The sequence below is a fragment of the Melozone crissalis genome, unplaced genomic scaffold (assembly GCF_028551555.1).
Source record: "Melozone crissalis strain CALT ecotype California unplaced genomic scaffold, PUWL_Pcris_2 ptg000016l_1, whole genome shotgun sequence".
Classification (NCBI taxonomy): domain Eukaryota; kingdom Metazoa; phylum Chordata; class Aves; order Passeriformes; family Passerellidae; genus Melozone; species Melozone crissalis.
In genome coordinates, this window is record NW_026535794.1 from 2,372,606 (window position 1) to 2,391,668 (window position 19,063).

Genomic DNA, 19,063 nt, shown 5'->3' on the forward strand with positions numbered 1-19,063 from the left:
AGTTTTTTAACCTCTCGGAGATTTTTTTTTTTTCCTTGAGAGTAGTAGAAGGAAGCAAGAGAGGATTTACCTGGTCGGGTTGAGTTCACTTCATTTGACTTTTTTTTTTTTTTTCCTTGGTTTAAATTATTGTGTATTATTATTATTATTATTATTATTAAAATAATCATCCTGCCTCAGAAGAAAGGAAGATTTTTGGCAACTCTGGTTAACAAAAAAAAAAAAAAAAAAGACAACTTTTCATCAATGGCCTCTTTTGGATATTTCCTGTTTCTTTGTGGGTTGAGTCAGGCTCTGTCAAGTTACCCAATCTGGTGGTAAGTTTTTATTCTTCTTCTTTTTTTTTTTTTTTTCGCTCATTTTCATTTATTTTTTTCCCCTCCTCTGCTTTCTCTGCAACCCCTGCGCTTAAAGATGACTTGAAATTCTCCTTTCGTTGCCACTCAGCTAAAGAGGTGGGATTGTTCCAGCGCCAGCAAGTTCTTAGAACCTGCATTTCACCTCTTTTATTTATGCATTCACTTTGTTTATTTTGACTGGGTTATACCTGATCTCTCCTTCTCCTACTGTAAAAGAGAGAGAGCGAGAGGGAGCGATCGGAAAGTTTTTATTTTTTTTTTCCCCTCTCTGAGCGCTTTGATCCTCTCCTGTGAAGAACAAAAGGCGCTGCCTGAATTAAAGAGATAATGATAGAAGTTGACATGAGCATTTCAAGGTGATTTCGAGCTAGTCAGGTGGAAGGAGAGGGGGGGAAAGCGGCAAAACTTTTGGGTGCCTTTTATTTGCTTTTATTTGCTTTTATTTGCTTTTATTCCCCCCCTCCTTTCGCGTTAAGGAATATTGAGGGGTAAATTAAAAAAAAAAAAAAGAAAAATAGGGGTGGGGAAGGGGAAGAAAAAGGAGGTGAAGCCGCACAAGCCGGGCTGGGGGAAGGCACAGCAAAGTCGGGGCTGGGGGGGACAAAATCGGCGCAAAATCCGCGCAGAATCCGCGCAAACCCCGCGCGCCCTCAGCGCGGGGATGCGCACCTCGTTTTTTGGGGGGGTTTCGCCGCTTTTCCTCCTTTTTCCCCTCGCTCTGCACCCTACGCCTTTAAGAGAAAAATCTCGCTCGCTCCCCCACGAAAAGCAAATGGTGCTGGGCAAGGCATGTAGGCGCACGATCGGCTCTAATTACCCGCGCAGCTAATTGCGCTCGCTCGGGGAAGCCCTAACGCAGGGAGGCTCCGCGGGCTCAGCCGGGGGGCTCCCAAACACCCCCCCTTAAAAAAAACAACAAAAAAAATCATCCCCGTGCTGTTATTAATTAATTTTTAATTAATTAATCCGTGCTGCCCCCCCGTCCGCGGGTGCGGGATGCTCGGTCCCCCTCCCCTGTCCGGCGGTGCAGAGGTGAGAGGGTGGTGAAGGCAGCAGCCTCTGCAACTATTTCAGGTATGTCTGAAAGCAGGGAATTCGTTGGGATGGGAGGAAAAAAAAAAAAAAGAAAAGAAAAAAAAAAAGCGAAAAAAAAAAGCAGCAATAAAATGCAAATGTGCGCTTGGGAAGACAGGCAGAGCGAGAGGAGAGAGAGCACCTGGACGGGAGTCATTAAAAAGCAATCTTTTATTGCCAGCCACCATCTAACTTATAATTAGAAACTCTGCTCGCATTCCTGATTGGAGAAGGAAACGCATTCCTCTAATACCGACATAAATATTCGCTTGTCACCCGGCGGTCCCGGCCCCCCTTGTCCCCCCGTGTCCCCCCGTGTCCCCCCTTGTCCCCTGTGTCCCCTCGGTCCCCGGAGCTGCGGGAAATCGGGAAAAGATGGGGAAATGCTGTGGGAATGGGGGCAGGAGGTGCCACCCGAGCGGGGCATCCCCAGGTGTGACAGCGGCGGTGACACCGCGGGCTCCGCGGCTTTTCCCCGGTGACACCGCGGGCTCCGGGGTGGCTTCTCCCCCCCGAACCTCCCCGGTGCTCTCAGACGGTTCTTTCGCAAGGCCAAACCCCCCTCGGGCCATGGAAATGCAAAGCGGGGCTGGATTGGGCTGGGGGAGTCGCGGGAGAGGCCCGGAGCTGCTGCATTGGCTGCCCAAATTCCCAAATTCCCCTCGCCCTCCCAACCCTTTCCCTCTTCATTTATCCCAAACCTTTCCTTCTTCATTTATCCCCAACATTTCCCTCTTCATTTATCTCAAACCTTTCCCTCTTCATTCATCCCCAACCTTTCCCTCTTCATTTATCCCAAACCTTTCCCTCTTCATTTATCCCCAAACCTTTCCCTCTTAATTCATCCCCAAACCTTTCCCTCTTCATTTATCCCCAAACCTTTCCCTCTTCATTTATCCCCAGCATTTCCCTCTTTATTCATCCCCAAGTGAGATATGAGCCCTGGGGATGTGGGGTTTGGGGTCTGCAAGGTGGCCCTGGATGCACATCCCAAATTCCTTCTCTCCCAGGCCAGCCCAGCTGGTCCCAAATTCACCAAAATCCACTTGGATGCTGCCTGATTTGATTTTCATTTCATTGTGCCCCGCTTCTCCTTTGGTTTTGTTGTTGTTTTGTTGTTGTTTTTCCCTTTTTTTATTTTGGAAGAGACAACCAGGAATTTTTAAGTCTGATCACATCCCGCCCCAAGCATCTCCCCTCTATCAGCTCATGTTGATTTTGAGTGTTTAGAGCAGAAAATCTGTCATTTACCAGCCCCAAATTGTGCTCCCCTCCCCACTAAATCTAATTAAAGCATCAGCTCATCCTGTGGATATTTACGCTTGGAGAAAATCCCTGCAAAAAGCAATGGCTGAGAAATTATATTTTCCTGCGAGTTTTGCTAAATTGTTGTCCCAAAATGTAAATTTCTCATGGGGCTCAGGTGTTGTAGGCTCTGTCTGCCCTCTCACCGCTCCTTTTTAGGCTGAGCTGTTCAATTTGCTGCTCCCAGCACGGCACAGGGCACCTGTTGGAGCCAGACCCAGCAGATTCCCATATTCCCACATTCCTGGGAGCTTTGGGAAAAGTTCAGTGGAGGAAAAAGGAAAAAATCCCTCCCTGATGATGCTGGGGGTGGGAGGGGAGGCTCTGTGAGTTCCTTAAAATATCAAAAAATCAGCAAATAATTCATTTATAAACTGGGATAAAAGAAGCTTTGGAAATAATGGTTTAAAAATAATCCAAGGAGAGGGGCTGGTTGCTGTTGGGATTGATGTTTTGGGGATTTTTGTGCCTCAGGAACCCCACAGGACCTTCCCCAGAGCAGTGCAGCACTGAGCTGCTCAACCTAGGCTCTCCCACACCCAGGGGCTAGATTAACTGCAAAAATCAGATGGTTTTCGGGTTTTGCTGCTTTTTTTTAATGTTAGTGCTGTTCATTTTTTGGTCTGTTAAAAAAAAAGAAAAAGAGAGAATATTAAAAAAAGAGATTGGGATGGGGGAAGGAAGGTTGAGGGAATTTTGAAGTGAAAGTCCTGGGTGAGGGAGGATTAAATGTAACCTGTTCCCTGTCCTGGGGGGAGTCACAGGAGCAGCATGAGCAGAATTTAAACTTTTTCCTGTTGGTTTGCACTGCCTTGACTGACTCCACATGGAATTGGGGGGAAAAAAAACCCTTTAATTTTATTTATTTTATTTATCAATCTGTGCTAAGTGGCCTGACTTGGTCTGAACACAGCCAGTGGGCAGAAATGATTCAGAAGGGGGGGAAAAAAAAATCCATAAAAATTTAACACAGAGCTTCCATGCTGGGAATTTTATCCTCCTGCAGCCCAGGATGCTGCTCCTGGGGGAGATCATCCCAGAATTTTGCTTCAGAATTCCCTCAACCTTCCTTCACTCATTCCAATCTCTTTTTTTAATTATTATTATTTTTTAACAAATAAAAAAATGAACAGCTCTAACTTAAAAGAAAGCAGAAAAAAAAAGAAAAAAGGCTCTCTGGAAGTACAGGGAGAGCCCTTAGGTGTAGGAAAAGGTAACTGGCATCATTTCTGCTGGGTGTGAACAGCTTGGGGATGTGTGGGGTTAAATTCTGTGCCTGGACAGGGATGGGAAGAGGCGTTGTAGTGGAGCAAGAGGATGGGGATGTGTGTGCAGACATTTCTCCGCTTTGGCTTTGCTCTCGTTCCCCAGCAGCTCCATGGATTTCCTCATCCCTGCAGGACGTGATGTGCTGCAGGATCCCCTTTCTGTGAGGGCTGGGGAGAGGGAACCAGCAGCTCTTTCAGGGTGTGTTTTTTGCAATTGAGGAGTTGTGAGGTCGAGGGGGCCCTGCCAACAGCAGGGACATCATCCAGCAATGCTCAGTGCAGCTCCTGAGATGTCCCTGCTCTGTGGTGTGCAAACCCAGGGCACTGGGAATATTTCTGTGTCTGCTCTGGGGTGCCCTGGCCCCCAGGGCAGCACTGACTCTGACCCTCATCCATGGAGAAAGTTTCCCAGACTTCAAGACAGACTGGAACCCACAAAAGTGTGAAATAGGTTATAGAGAGCAGTGTAGGTGTGTCACTTGGTGAGAAATTGAGGGTTTGGGGTTTTTAGTGTGTTGTGGATGGCAGCAAGATGGAGGGCACAGGGTGTCATCCTGGGTTTCTTCTTCATGCTGCTTCTTCCTCCTTCTCCATGGGTTTGGGTGGCATTTTGTAATTGGGCAGAAAAGTCCCCATTGCAGCTCTGTGGGATCAGTTATTGGGTTAAAAGGGAAAATAATCCAGGTGTCAGTTCTGAATCACAGAATTTCTAGGTTGGAAGAGACCTTTAAGATCATCGAGTCCAACCCATGTTCTAACACCTCAACTAGATCATGGCACCAAGTGCCACATCCAGTCTTTTTCTAGACACATTGAGGGATGGTGGCTCCACCACCTCTCTGGGTAGATGATTCCAGTATTTGACCACTCTTTCTGTGAAAAACTTCCTCTGTAATTCTAGCCTGTATCTCCCTTGGCGCAGCTTGATACTTAATTGGATAGTTTAGTCTGAAAAGCCCTTGGAACAAGAGATTGTTGGCCATTTTGTGCCTTCTAATGAAAAGCTGCTGAACTCCCAGCAGTGAGGCTGCTTTACTGGTAAGAAATGATAAACACCTGAGTGTGAGCATGAAATAACATCTCAAGTGCCTCCAATCCAGACCCAGAGAACTGGAACCACCACACTGTGGCATCCCCACAGCAGCAGCTGTGCAGGGATGAGCTCCTGCCTGGTGCTCTCTGTTCTTTCCTGGGGTTTGTCCCCCTCAACGAGGGTGGAACAGCTCCCATTTTAAAGTGAGAGAAACCCAATCCGGGTGTGCTGCGAACCCTGCAGAACCAGCCCCAGCCCTGCTTGCCTTGGCCAGGAGGGAGGCAGAGCCCTGGCAGGTCACTGAGGGCCAGCCCAGCTCCTGCTGCCTCTCTGGGGCTCCCAGGTGTGAACTGCATCTCCCCACTCCTCTGCCCCATTGGCTGGGGTGAGGTGCTGGAATTCACCTGTGTCTCCTCCCCTGCTGCAGCAGGTCGTGGTGAGATGTTAAAATCGATCAGATTTTCAAATTCCCAGGGTATGTGGGAATTTGGGCTGAGTTAGGGACAGGACCTCTCAGTTGGTTTTGATGATGAAAAAAAAAAATTATTTATTTTTCTTGTCTTCTACATAGGCAGGAATGTTGAGCTCAGCTCACACCTTCACTGCGTGGTTCAGAAGGTCACAAACCCCTTAGTTAAAGACTTTTTAAGGAGTTATTGACCAATAAACCACTGCCATTAAGGATATTTATGCTTTTGATCCAATCTTTAAATATTTCGTCTTGTGGACTCAGTGTAAGCTTTCTTAGCCACTCATGTTATGGCACACAAACCTACAAAACTTCTCGTTACCTTTGTAACTACATTTATTTTTTCTGTATCTTAAACTCTAAAGCTCTAAACTTTCTTCTACTTAGTTTAACATGTCTCTAAACTTTCTTCTACTTAGCTGAAAGTGTCTCTGCTTTTAACTATAAATCCACATTCTCACTTCTAGCACCTCAATTTGGGAGCCTTTTCCAAAGTCTCAGATCAAATCCTGGGTTTAATTCTAAGCTTTGGCTTCCAGGCCCAAAGTTCTGAGAGCTCCCTGCATTTTGGATTCCAACAAGTGGAGCAGTGAAATTGCTCTGCATCCATCTCTGTGCCAAACCTTGGAGTTGCCTTTTTGCACCTGTATTATCTCCATGACAGCAGGATCTGAGCCAGCCCTGTTTTTCCAGGCAGAGATTAATCACAGAGTGATGGTTTAGGTCCCTCTCAGACACCAGCTCTGCCCCCAGTTTGGATTTGGGATGGGTGCTTTGCACCCAAGCACCAGTGGGATACAAGGAAAAGGGTCCCGGGATCTTTCTGTGCGGATCTGAGTGGTAAAAATCAGTTCTTGTCCACACTGTGTACAAAGGGAAATAATTTCCCATCTTCATCTTTCTGGTGGGACTGAAGAAACAAACTCTGGTGGTGTTTGTGTTGTTCTTTTTGTCCAGTTGTGGTGAGATTAATAACTGAACCAGGATCACACCAGGAGGTTTTTTCTCAGCAGGAACTGAAAGTTTTGTAAAGTTTTAGCAAGAAGTCCTTATTTGGAACATGGGGAGGGCTGGGATTTCCCCAGAGAGCCGAGTGTGTGCTATAGAAAATCCCAAATCCCTCATCTGCTCAGCTTTCAGACTCATTTTTTCAAATTGTGTTGTTCTGCTACGTATTAATTGATCTTTCCTTTCCATTTTAAGAGGACTTTATCGGAGAAATTAACCTGAAAACCAGCAACTCAATATTCAAAGCACTGGCTGAAGGAATTGCATCCAATAAAAAGCCTTTCCTAACTCAGATAGAGAAAAGTGAATCCTTTTGCTCCCCAGATATTTCCAGGTAACCCTGGAGGTGGAACCTGTCCTTTGCAGACATTTGAACATCTCTGAGAATTCTCTCTGGAAAAGTTTTGAGTGCTTGGAATAGTTTGGGTTGGAGGGAACCTGTTAAAGGTCATCTGGTCCTTTAAAGAGGGACATCTTCAACCAGAGTAGCTGGAACTGAGGGATGGGAATCACATTGCTTTCTGTTGGCCAAAAAAAAGACTTTTTGACCATTCCTTCTAAAAGATTAAGGCTGGAGGAGCCTTGATTTTTACTGTGGTGTCTCCTAGAGAAGGAAATCAAGGATTTCTGATTGGTTCTGAAAATCAAGGCTTGCTGATTACAGCAGGGGAAATCAGGCGGACTCCTTGGTGCCTCCATCCCAACGCGGTGGGATCCCTTTCCTGCTTCCATCCCAATTCCTTCCCACCAAGCTGCAGCCATGCAGCAACAATGCTGCTCCTGCAGCCCCTGCATCAATCCCTGCACCACTGATGCTCAGCCTGGCCACAGGAGGAGGGGATTATTCCACCTTAGACTCAGTAGGAGCAGATGTTTGTCCTTTGCATGTGTGGGAGTGTTGTATTTGTGGGGTGCCCCGTGACAGGGAGTAATGATGGATCTGACTCCATGTTCTCAGAAGGCTAATTTATTATTTTATGATGCTATATTATATTAAAGAATGCAAAACTGTAATACTATCTATCTATGTATATATATAAAATACTATATATATATTATATATATTATATACATATTATAAATATATAGAATATATATTATTTTATATATATGATATATATAAAATACTATAATATGCTATATATTATAGTATATATAATATACTATATATATTATATACTATGTATAATATAGGATATATAGTACATATACTATATACAATGCTATATATACTATACCATAGTATATAGATATATTATATTAAAGAATACTATACTATAATACTATTTATTGTATATAAATATAATACATATATTGATATATATTATATATATCATAAAGATACATCATATATATAATATATTTTTAGATATACTATATTATATATATATAATACTATAATATGCTATATATTTAATACTATACTATGCTATAATGCTATTATATAATAAACTATACTTAAGAATACAGAAAGGATAATTACAGAATGCTAAAAAGATAATAATGAAAACTCGTGACTCTCTCCAGAGTCCCAACACAGCTTGGCCCTGATTGGCCAATGAGTGAAAACAACTCACAGCAGAATCCAATGAAACAATCACCTGTGGGTAAATAATCTCCAAATACATTCCAAAGGAGCAAAACACAGGAGAAGCAAATGAGATAAGAATTGTTTTCCTTTTCTCTGAGGCTTCCCAGCTTCCCAGGAGAAAAATCCTGGCTGCAAAGGGATTTTTCCAGAGAATGTGAATGCCACATGGGAGGGCAGGAAATCCCACCGGGACGAGCAGGGGCTGTCCCTGGGCTGTGCCCTTGCTCAGGATTCCTCGATTGCTGATTCAAAGGGCCCAGCTGCATTTCAAAGGGCTTTGTTGGGGTAATGACAGCACCCAGCACCAGGGGAATCCTGCGGGCTCTGAGCCAGGATGAGCCCCTGGGAGATGTTCCTGGCATGGACAGCACACCTGGGGTGTCCTGGCAGCAGGGATGGACAGGTCCCACCCCATCCACGGGGAAATTCCCTTCCCAGAGCAGCACTGGAGTCATGCTGTTTCCTAAAGAAGTCCCTGTGGGAATAAACTGTGTGGCTGGGAGGAAGATGAGGGAGGTCTGGAGGTCGTGGCTGGGAAGGAGAAGGTTCTGAAGAGGCACCCACAGAGGTCTGGTGGTGTGGAGCTTGATTTCTGCCCAGACAGGTTTAACTGGGGTTAAACCCACTGGAATATGGGGAAAACAGCCTCAAGCTGCACCAAGGGAAATACAGGTTGGATAGCAGGAAAAAGTTTTTTACAGAATAAAATCTGGGATGGCCTGCCTGGGGAGGTGGTGCAGTCCCCATCCCTGGGTGTGTTTAACAAAGCCTGGATGTGGCACTGGGTGCCAGGGTTTAGTTGAGGGGTTGGGGCTGGGTTGGACTCAATCTTGAAGGTCTCTTCCAACCTGGTCACTCTGGGAATTCTGTGATTCTGTGAAAGGAAGGGGCTTTAATGGCAGGGCAGAAGCACTGGCCAGAGCCCACAGGTCTCCTCCCCATGCCCAGCCAAGGCTGCAGCAGGAGCGTCCCCAGCCCAACAGGTCTCTCTAAACCCATCTCTGCTTTGCTGTCACCACCCAGAGACAGAGCCTGGATGGTTCAGTGGGGTTTAAGCCTGGAACTGGAGGAGCACTCAGGCAGGAGTCTTCCCATGGGGAATCCATCAAAGCTTTGCTGGATCAGGTCTGGGGTTGGTCTTGCAGAAAAGCCGCTCATGAAAATGTCCATGCCATCTGTTTCCATCTATCTGTGCCATCCATTCTCTTTTCCCTTTTGTCCTTTTAAAAGGGACAGGATTTAACTCCTGTTGTCTTAGCACAACCTCTAAAAATCCATCAGATCACTCCAAATTCTCCAGGAACTCCCAAATGCCAAGGGGAGGAAGGAGAGCTGATGCATTAACTGCCTTGTTCTCAGCTCCTAACATAGGGCACGGCTTTAAAGGCAGCCTGGGAGCCAGGGGAGGCTGTTCTGCATCACAAAGGTGCTGTTTGTCCCTCTTCCTGGTTTGTCACCTGCATATTCACAGCCCCCTTCCCATCTGGGTGCTGCTGCTGCTGCCCAGAGGGAGCTTTGCATTTGTAGAGACTGGGCCATCAACGGAGCTCCAGGTGCCTTTGGTCTCCTCCTCAGCACAGTTTCTGACCTGGTGTCAAACCACTCAGTAATTCTTCCATGGATTCAGTGATAATTATTAGCTGGGATGCTCTTGCCCTTTCCCAAGGTGGATATTCCTTCATGCTGTGAAATTCTTTTCTCCTTTTGCACCTTTGCACTCTCAGGCTTTGCCAGCAAAGTCACATCAGAGCACATGGCTGGTTCCCTTCTCACCTCACTGGCCCTGCAAGGGGTTCCAGGTGTCTGGGAGGGCCATTTCTTCTCTCCCATGGGGTTCTGCGGGCTCAAAGTGGGTTGCAGAAGGCTCAGGGAGTGCCTCAGCTCTTCCTCAAGCTCAGACCCTCACATTTCCAGCCTGCCCTGGGGTTCATCACAGGTTTGGGAGCTTTCCTGGTCTCCAGGCACCATTCCCAGTGTTCCCAGTTTAAACAGGCCACTCTGGAATGGCACAGATGGGCATGGCCAGGTTCCCAGCAGGAGTCCATGCCAGGTTGAGGGGCTGGGTGACATCCTGAGCATCCCCAAGGCCCGGCAGGGGTTGCACACAACCCACTGGTGACCAGGCTGAGGGGCTGGGTGACATCCTGGGTGTCCTCAGAAGCCTGGCAGGGATTGCACACAATCCACTGGTGACCTGCTCCTTCCTTGGCAGTGTCTGGAGACATCCCAGAGCATCTCAGCATCACTCCATGTCCATCTGCAGGCAAAGCCTTGGGCTGGAATTCACTTCACCCACCCCATGGCTGCAATTCCCACATCTCCATCCAAGCCAGGGGCTCCTGGCTCCTTTCTTTGAGGAGAACTGGGCACTTTCTTATGCAGTTCCTGTCTCAGGTGTTTGATGGAGCTTGGCTGGTAAAGTCTTCTGTGCCAGCTTGAGGAGACCAGCTCAGAGGTACCTCCACCAACATCTTCCAGCTTTGCTCAGAACATAGCCAAAACCAAAAGTCTTTGCACACTTTGTTCAAATCCATCATTCCCATTGCCAGGCATGAATTCACATGGATGAAATCAAGCAATTAACTTTTTATCCATCATTTCTCTGTATTTTATGATCTCTTCAGTGCTCATTGGTGTATTGGAATGGGTGCAGGAGCATTCATGACATCCAGGCTGGTCCTGAAAACCTCCAGACCACCCCTTTCCTCTGGAAATTCATCTTTTGTCCTGTCTCAGCCCAGCTGCTGAAAGCCTCAGCAGCTTCCTCTGTAAAATATTGAGGCTGTCAGTATGTTGGGGGTTTTGAGGGTTTTGCAGCTTCCTCTGTGAAATATTTAACTCTGCCTTTAATCCAGGACACTCCAGAGAACAAATGCATCCTCCTCCTGCTCTTGGGCACATCCAGAGTCCCCCAGTCACACCCACAAGTCATTACCTCCAGATTGTGATAGAACTTTATCTCAAAACTTCTTCAGGAGAGATTTGGAGCGGTTTCCCTGTCCTGACAGTTATCTTGGCAAAGGGACACAGCCACAGATGTTTGTGCATTTCAAGAATTCCTCTGACTTTGCTTTGCTCTCAGTTCTCTGAAATCAAACCCTTTCCACCTTTTCCCAGTCCATTCCTCTTAATTTCCCTTTCCGGGTTTGTATTTCTGCTGGGAGATGCAGTTTTATAGCAAAAATTGTGCATACCCATCTTTCCAGGGCAGCCAGCTTCATCCAACAGAATTCCCAGCAGGGAGAAAAGGCAGAGCCCATCTCTGCTGCAGCTGAGCCTGGGAGACAAATCCAAATTTCTCTGAGCAGAGCAGGAGCTCCTTGTGCCTCCAGAGGGATGCGCCTTGTCTGATAGAGATATTTCTAATATTCTAATATCTAATAGAGATATTTCCAATGTCTAATGGAGATATCTCCAATGTTTAATAGAGATATTTCCAATGTCTGATAGAGATATTTCTAATAGAGATATTTCCAATGTCTAATAGAGATATTTCCAATGTCTAATAGAGATATTTCTAATATCTAATGGAGATATTTCCAATGTCTAATAGAGATATTTCTAATATCTAATAGAGATATTTCTGATGTCTGATAGAGATATTTACAATATCTTAATAGAGATATTTCTAACGTTTAATATAGTTCCAGTTTCTAATAGAAATATTTACAATATCTAATAGAGATATTTCCAGTGTCTAATAGAGATATTTCTAGTGTCTAACAGATATATTTCCAATGTTTAATAGAGATATTTCCAATGTCTGATAGAGGTATTTCCAATGTTTAATAGAGATATTTCCAATGTCCAATAGAGGGGTGGGAAGCAGGAATGGAGCTCCTTGAACACTTGCCAAGCCTTCCATTCAGTCTGTCCCTCTGCCCCCAGGAGAACAACAATGGGGCCTGTTGCTAGCCAGGGCTGTGACAGAAAACAGCTCCAAATCCTCATCAGGCTGAGGGATACAAGGGAAATTCCCTTTTTCCCTGAGCCTGCTGTAGCTGGGAAGGAGTGGGACAGTCTGGACAGGGAGGAGTCCATCCAAAACCCCCTGAATGTCAGGGGAATCCCACTGGCCATCAGATAAGGTTTGTAGAATTTACTGGGAGAGCCACAGCCCCTCCAGAGACACAAAAATGTGGTTAATGCTGGTTTTTTGGGAGATCTGTGATTGGTTTCTATCCTTCATGGAGGAAGAATCTTCCTGAATATTTTGCAGTGAAGTTTCCTTCAGAGTTAGTGGTGAGAGATGGGATCCAGCTCATCTGACACCTGTCAGACATTTGCTTTGGGATGAGGCGAGTCCCATCCCATCCCAGATTCCCAACCATTGCCTGGAAGAGGATCCTGGATGACTGGGACAAAGATATCTCCCTTTAGACAGGTCAGGTTTGGCTTTGAAACACTCCTAAAAGTCAGGAGCATCTGGGCATTTTATGTTCTACATAGACATGTGAAGAGCTGAAAGGGGATTTTTCCATTGGAGGACCCTTCAATGTGAATCTTTAGTGACCAAATTACCTTTAAAACACTCTTCACTTGAAGTCCTTGTGTGGCTTTCCACAGGTATAAAGGAATTGAGCAAAAACCCCATATCTCTGAAGAGTTTTTGAAGGGAATTTTTGTGAATTTGCATCTGGGCATCTTATGTTCTATACAGACATGTGGAATGCTGAAAGGGGATGTTTCCATTGGAGAACCCTTCCATGTGAATCTTCAGTGACCAAATTCCCTTTAAAACACTCTTCACTTGAAGTCCAGGTGTTACTTTCCACAGATGTAGAGGAACTGAGCAAAAATTCCATCTTTCAGAAGGGTTTTTGAAGGGAATTTTTGTGAATTTGCATATGGGCATTTTATGTTCTACATAGACATGGGGAATGGTGAAAAAAGATATTTCCATTGGGGGACCCTCCAATGTGAATCTTTAGTGACCAAATTCCCTTTAAAAAACTCTTCGCTTGAAGTCCTGGTGTTGCTTTCCACAGGTGTGGAAGAACAGCAAAACCTCATCTCTCAGAAGGGCTTTTGAAGGGAATTCTTGTGGTGAACTTGCATCTGGGCATTTTGTGTTCTACATAGACATGTGGAGTGCTGAAAGGGGATATTTCCATTGGAGAAGCCTTCAATGTGAATCTTTAGTGACCAAATCGCCTTTAAAAAACTCTTCACTTGAAGTCTTGGAGTTGCTTTCCACAGGTGTAAAGAAATTGAGCAAAAAATTCTGTCTTTCAGAAGGGTTTTTGAAGGGAACTCTTGTGAAATTTCAATTCCTTGCACATTCTGGGAGCAGCCATGGAGATGAATTTGCTGTGGAACAAGCTGCATTAGTGATCCTGGCCAGGAGGGCTGGGAACCATCCCAAATCCTGATCCCATGGATTTGGGATGGTGAGGAGCCATCCTGAAGGCTCTGAGGGCAGGGCCCTTCTGTGGATCCCAGAATCCCAGAAAGGTTTGGGTTGGAAGGGACTTTGGAGCCCATCCATGGGCAGGGACACCTCCCACCATCCCAGGTGCTTCAGAGCCCCATCCATCCTTCTGATGTATTCTATTATTTTCTATTGATGCATTCTATTATTTTCCCACAGTGAAGGATTCAGGAACTGGGAGGCTCAGCCCAGCCCATCCCCTTTCCCAAATTGTGCTGTATAGATTTTTTTAATCTATACAGAAAGGACCTGGCAGCTCAGTCTCCAGGCCCTGAGAGCTGCTGTGCTGCAGCATTAGCAGGGCTGTGGTTGGGTCATCCCAAGAGGCTGGGTGGGAAGTTTGGGGCTGCTTGGACACGTAATTTGTGTTTTATGCCTCAGATTTATCCATGGCATTACTGCAGAGCGATCGATTAGCTGATTTTATTGAGCTGCCCCTTGCCAGTGGGGTGCAGTGACTGGTCCGTGAACACCCTCAGCTCATCCTGAGCGTGAGGAAAAGTGGATGAGCTCTGTTGCTTTTTTTTAAGTGCTTATTTCTTCTCATGGCTATTTTTATTGCTCTCTAATTTTTGTTTTAATTTTTTTTTTTATTCTTACAGTATGAGTATTTCTTACAGTGAAATATGGTAGGAGATTGTCCAAATCTGAAGTCGCTGCTCTGGAAGTTTTCCATAAAAAAATAAAAATTGGCTAAAGGGCATGCTGTGCCATTGTATTGATTTTGTATGGGGTGTTGATTTTGAGCTTGCACAAAAACAGGGTGAATTGAAGAAAACCATAAGCAGAACAAGGAGTTATTCTGTGGGCACTGAAACTGGTGAGTTTCTAGAGGTTTTCAGGCAGGTGTGAAAATGATGCTTCCTGCTCAAGGAGATGGGATATTGATGGAATATGAGGAAGGATGCCTTAACAGATTGCTGACACCTCTAAAACCTCAGATACCTCTTGCTGGTGTCATATGTGATAACAGTTCAGGTATTTAGACAAAGAATAGGGGGCTCTTTCAGTCATTCTTTGGCCACATATCTTCATTATTTTTATGTGTTTTCTCAGCTCTCAGAGTGGCAGGATCAGTCAGTATGACTCCTGCTTTATCTGAAATGCATCTGTTCTATGCACAAGGAGGCTGTAGGGAAAGTTTAAGTCCCTCTCACAGAGAGAACAGGCTTAATTAAGCAGCACAGATTTGGCTGTCTAACTCTCAAACACCTTGGGTAAGCTGAGCTCCATCCCACTGTGGGTTTGCAAAAATAGGTGTAACCACATCCACCACCGTTAAATCCAGAAATCGCCTCATCCATCCTCACGTGCTCCAGGCTGGATTAAATCTGCCTCAGTCAGAATTGTGGAGAAGTCCTGGATGTGAGGGCTCAGCTCACTCTGAGTCACTGCTAACAGGAATTTCATCTGGGGAAGGAAGGAGCTTAGTGCATCACTGCTTTTTGCTAGCAGGATGGCTCATGGATATGAGTGGACTGATTGCAAAACCTCCGAGTCACTCGCAGGAGAGAACTGAGGGCACAGTGGGATCTGGGGTTAGCCTGGGTGAGTGCACAGCCCAGACAGATGGGGCAAACAGCCCGGTTGAAAGGGAATAGATAAGGCACATTAGCAGAAGATCGGGGATCAGACAGGGCAGTGCTAATTCCGTGGCCACTGAAACCCTTGGTGTAAGTTGCCCACAGGCAATTGGGAAGTCTGTGATCCCGAAGAGGAGCATCGGGTCCGTTTGTCCCGCTGAGTCATGTGTAGTCTGGTCTGGTGAATGAGAGGGTCAAGCCCAGCCTAACACAGGCTGTTTCCAGCACAGCTTCCTAACAGAGCCACTAGATCTGGAACTGGCCAGAAAATATCCAAATTTTAACAGAGAAACTAATTCAGGATTTGTCCTGCTGACTCGCATGTAGTCTGGTCTGCTGGTGAATGAAAGGGTCAGGCTCAGCCTAACAAAGGCTGTTTCCAGCTTCCTAACAGAGCCACAAAACTGCAATTGGCCAGAAGAGTGTCCAAATTTTAACAGAGAAAATAATTCAGGATTTGTCCTGCTGACTCATGAAGTCTGGTCTGCTGGTGAATGAAAGGGTCAAGCTCAGCCTAACTCAGCAGCTCCCAGCGCAGCTTCCTAACAGCCACTAAAACTGCAACTGTCCAGAAAATCTTCAAATTTTAACAGAGAAACTAATTCAGGATTTGTCCTGCTGACTCGTGTAATCTCAGTCTCCTGGTGAATGAAAGGGTCAAGCTCAGCCTAACACAGGCTGTTCCCAGCACAGCTTTCTGACAGAGCCACTAGATCTGCAACTGGCCAGGAAAATCTCCAAATTTTCTGGAGAAAATTCTCCAAAAAAATTCTCTTTTCTCCAAAAATTCTGGAGAAAATTCTCTGTTCTCCAAACAGAGAAACTAATTCAGAATTTGTCCTGCTGACTCATGTGTAGTCTGGTTTCCTGGTGGATGAGAGGGTCAAGCTCAGCCTAACACAGCAGCTCCCAGCACAGCTGCCTAACAGACCCACTAGATCTGCAATTGGCCAGAAAATCTCCAAATTCTAACAGAGAAACGAATTCAGGATTTGTGTAGGCTCTATCGGCTTTATTGTATATATAATTGCATTATATAAATGGTATTGTATTTATATGGGGTTTAAATTTTCAGCCATGGGTACCTTGGTGGGGGCTCCTGCTGCCCCAGCACTGGCACTCAGAATAAATTGAGGAATTCTGTCCTGCAGACAGGCTCCAGAAATTGGGTAAACCAGGCTCTTGTTGGATTCTGGCATGCAAGAGCCCATTTTAGCAATGCCAAAGGGCAGGGCAACCTGCAAAACCTTGACTATCTAATGTCTTTGTGATTTACCAGGGGACGAGGCAATTCAGGAGCTAAAACACATCCTTGGCAGCTCTGGCCATGTTTCTTCTCAAGCCTCAACAATTATCTGGGTGTCCTGGTCAGAGGAGAATCAGAAAATGAGAGTTTCCTGCAGGGGCAGCTGCTCATGTCCCATCCCAAGGGACAGTGGGCTCACTGAGCAGAGCCAGGAGGAGAAGCTGGGCCAGACTCACCTTTGAGTCACTATTTTAAAAAAACAGCAATTTCTGGGTGAGGATAAGAGCCAGGACAGGGTTTTTGAAGGGAATTCTTGTGAACTTGCTTCTGGGCGTTTTATGTTCTGCATAGACATGTGGAATGCTTAAAAGAGATGTTTTCATTGGAGGACCCCTCAATGTGAATCTTTAGTGACCAAATCACCTTAAACAAAACTCTTCACTTCAAGTTCCACAGGTGTAGAAGAGCAAAAACCCCATTTCTCAGAAGGGTTTTTTGAGGGGAATTCTTGTTTCAAGGTAGAGGCACCTTGGCAGAGAGCACCCTCCAACCCAACCATGGTTCCGATCCCAAAATCCCTTCAGCTGGACTCACCAGCTCCTGCTGCCTTCTGAGCCTCACGTTTCCATGGTTCTGCTGACCCTGCTGATAAGATCTGCACGGATTTATTCATGCGCTTGTGCTGTCTGCTCCTGGAATTCCCAGACCGTTTCTGTTCCTGTGGATGAGGAAGAGTTGGGTTTATCTCCAATTTCCTTGATCTTAGAGATGTCAGGAAAGGTGCTGGGATTTTCTTTGATGCCAGAAGAACACAGTGGCATCAGTGTAATGGAGGAGTGAGGGAAGTGATGTGAACTCTGAACTGACTAAACTCCAGGTCTCTGCACAGGTTTTAAATCTGTCTGGGTGCTAAGTTGGGCATGAACTCAGCCTTGGGCATTACTGTGCTGAGTTAGACTTTATTATTAGGAAAATAATAATTCTTTCTTAGGAAAGAATAGACAGAGACATCTCGGGTGTAATTTGTGTAATTTTCAGCCACGTTGACCCTTTTTTTGTGAAATTCAGGCCTTTGCAATGTGTTTTTATGACCGTTTTTTTGTGAAATTCAGGTCTTTGCAATGTGTTTTTTATGCAGTAAAAGCTGTAATTGCTTGTGCAAAGGGCTCCTTCAGGCCCTGGAGAGGGATCCAGGCTGGGGGCAAGGAGGGGCTCGTGGAAGGGTTTCAGATCCACTTCTGCCCTAATCCATCTCTCAGAACTGGTTTCTACATGATCCCAGGCTTGAGCAATCCTGCTGCCTCTTTGTCCCCATAATGGCATTTAAACCTCTTGGCCCCGTGAGTTTCATTTGGCAGAGGTTCTGAGAAACATTAGATATCCACAAATCTCACCAAAACGGGCAGTGAAATGGGGTAGAAATGTGAGCAGCGTCCTGCCAGGGGCTGGAGGGTGTGAGGATATGTGTGTGCGTGCATCCATGCTCCCTGGACATCCTAAACCCAGACAGAGCAGTCAGTGCTCACCCATTTCAGTGCCCACAAAATAATTCCTTGTTCTGTTTTTTGTTTTCTTCAATTCATCCTGTTTCACAGAATTACGGAGCACAGGATGGTTTGGGATGGAAGGGACCTTTGAGGTCACCCAGTTCCAATGATGGGCAGGGATGTCATTCAGTGCTTCAGGTGCCTCAGGGCCCCATCCAGCCTGGCCTTGGACACTTCCAGGGATGGGGCATCCACAAGCAGATCCAGTGCTTCACCACCCTCTGAGTAAAGAACTTCCTCTTGATATCTCATTTAAATACTTTTTCATTTAGTTAAAACTGGTTTTGTTGTCCAATCCCTATCTGCCCACATAAAAAAATCCCTCTCCCTCTTTTTTTATAAGCCCCCTTTATTTACTGTAAGGCCACAATGAGATATTCCCAGCTCTCCAGGCTGAACAATCCCAGCTCTCTCAGCCTGTCATTGCAGGATGGTTGCTCCAGCCCTCTGATCATCAGAGGATCCTTCTCCTTCTTCTCCTTCTCCTTCTCCTTCTCCTTCTCCTTCTCCTTCTCCTTCTCCTTCTCTCCTTCCTGAGATGTGATTTATGACAGGAATGGGCCATACCAGGAATCTCCTCACTGCTCTGCGTGGCTAAGGAAGGGATGAAGAGAAGGAAGGGATGAAGAGGAGGAACCTCCTCATTATGTTTAAGGAGAATGAAGGGCACCCATGCTCTGGAGGTTCGTGGTTCCCAGTCACAGCTGTGTGCCACTCCTTTCTTCCCTGGTGGATTGGAGCTGGCAGTTCCCAGTGATGTGTCCCGGAAAAGTCCAGAAGGTTGAAAAATCTCTTCTGAGAGTTCTGTGGGGAGAAAAAGCATTTATTGTGAAGGAAGGTGGTTAAATATATAAATATGATTATATGTATGTGCATAGATAGGTAGATCACGTATCCCTCTTCTTAGCTTTGCCTTCTGCTTCAAAGGCAGTTGGAAGTCATGGAAAATCTTCCTTTGACTGTAACAAACTCTGGGACAGCCTATTTGTCTCGTGCCTTGGACTCTGAGATCCTTCAGGATCCTACAAGTTGCTTCATTCCTTGATTCTGGGCCAGGAAAGTTCTGCTTTGGAGCAATTCCTTTGTCTCGTGTCTTAAGACTTTGAGCTCCTTTAGGTCTTGATCCTTCCAGTTGCTTCAACCTTTGAT

The 19,063-nt window shown here is 45.7% G+C and overlaps 1 protein-coding gene across 1 annotated transcript in view; it reads left to right on the plus strand.

The window, feature by feature from the left end:
- Positions 1 to 246: 246 nt before the first annotated feature.
- WNT3A (Wnt family member 3A) overlaps positions 247 to 19,063 on the plus strand; it is a 96,520-nt gene continuing 77,703 nt past the window's right edge. Inside the window, exon 1 of the mRNA XM_054273949.1 lies at positions 247 to 317. Within this exon, the coding sequence (XP_054129924.1) occupies positions 247 to 317 (71 nt within the window). The remainder of the gene's footprint in view (positions 318 to 19,063) is intronic.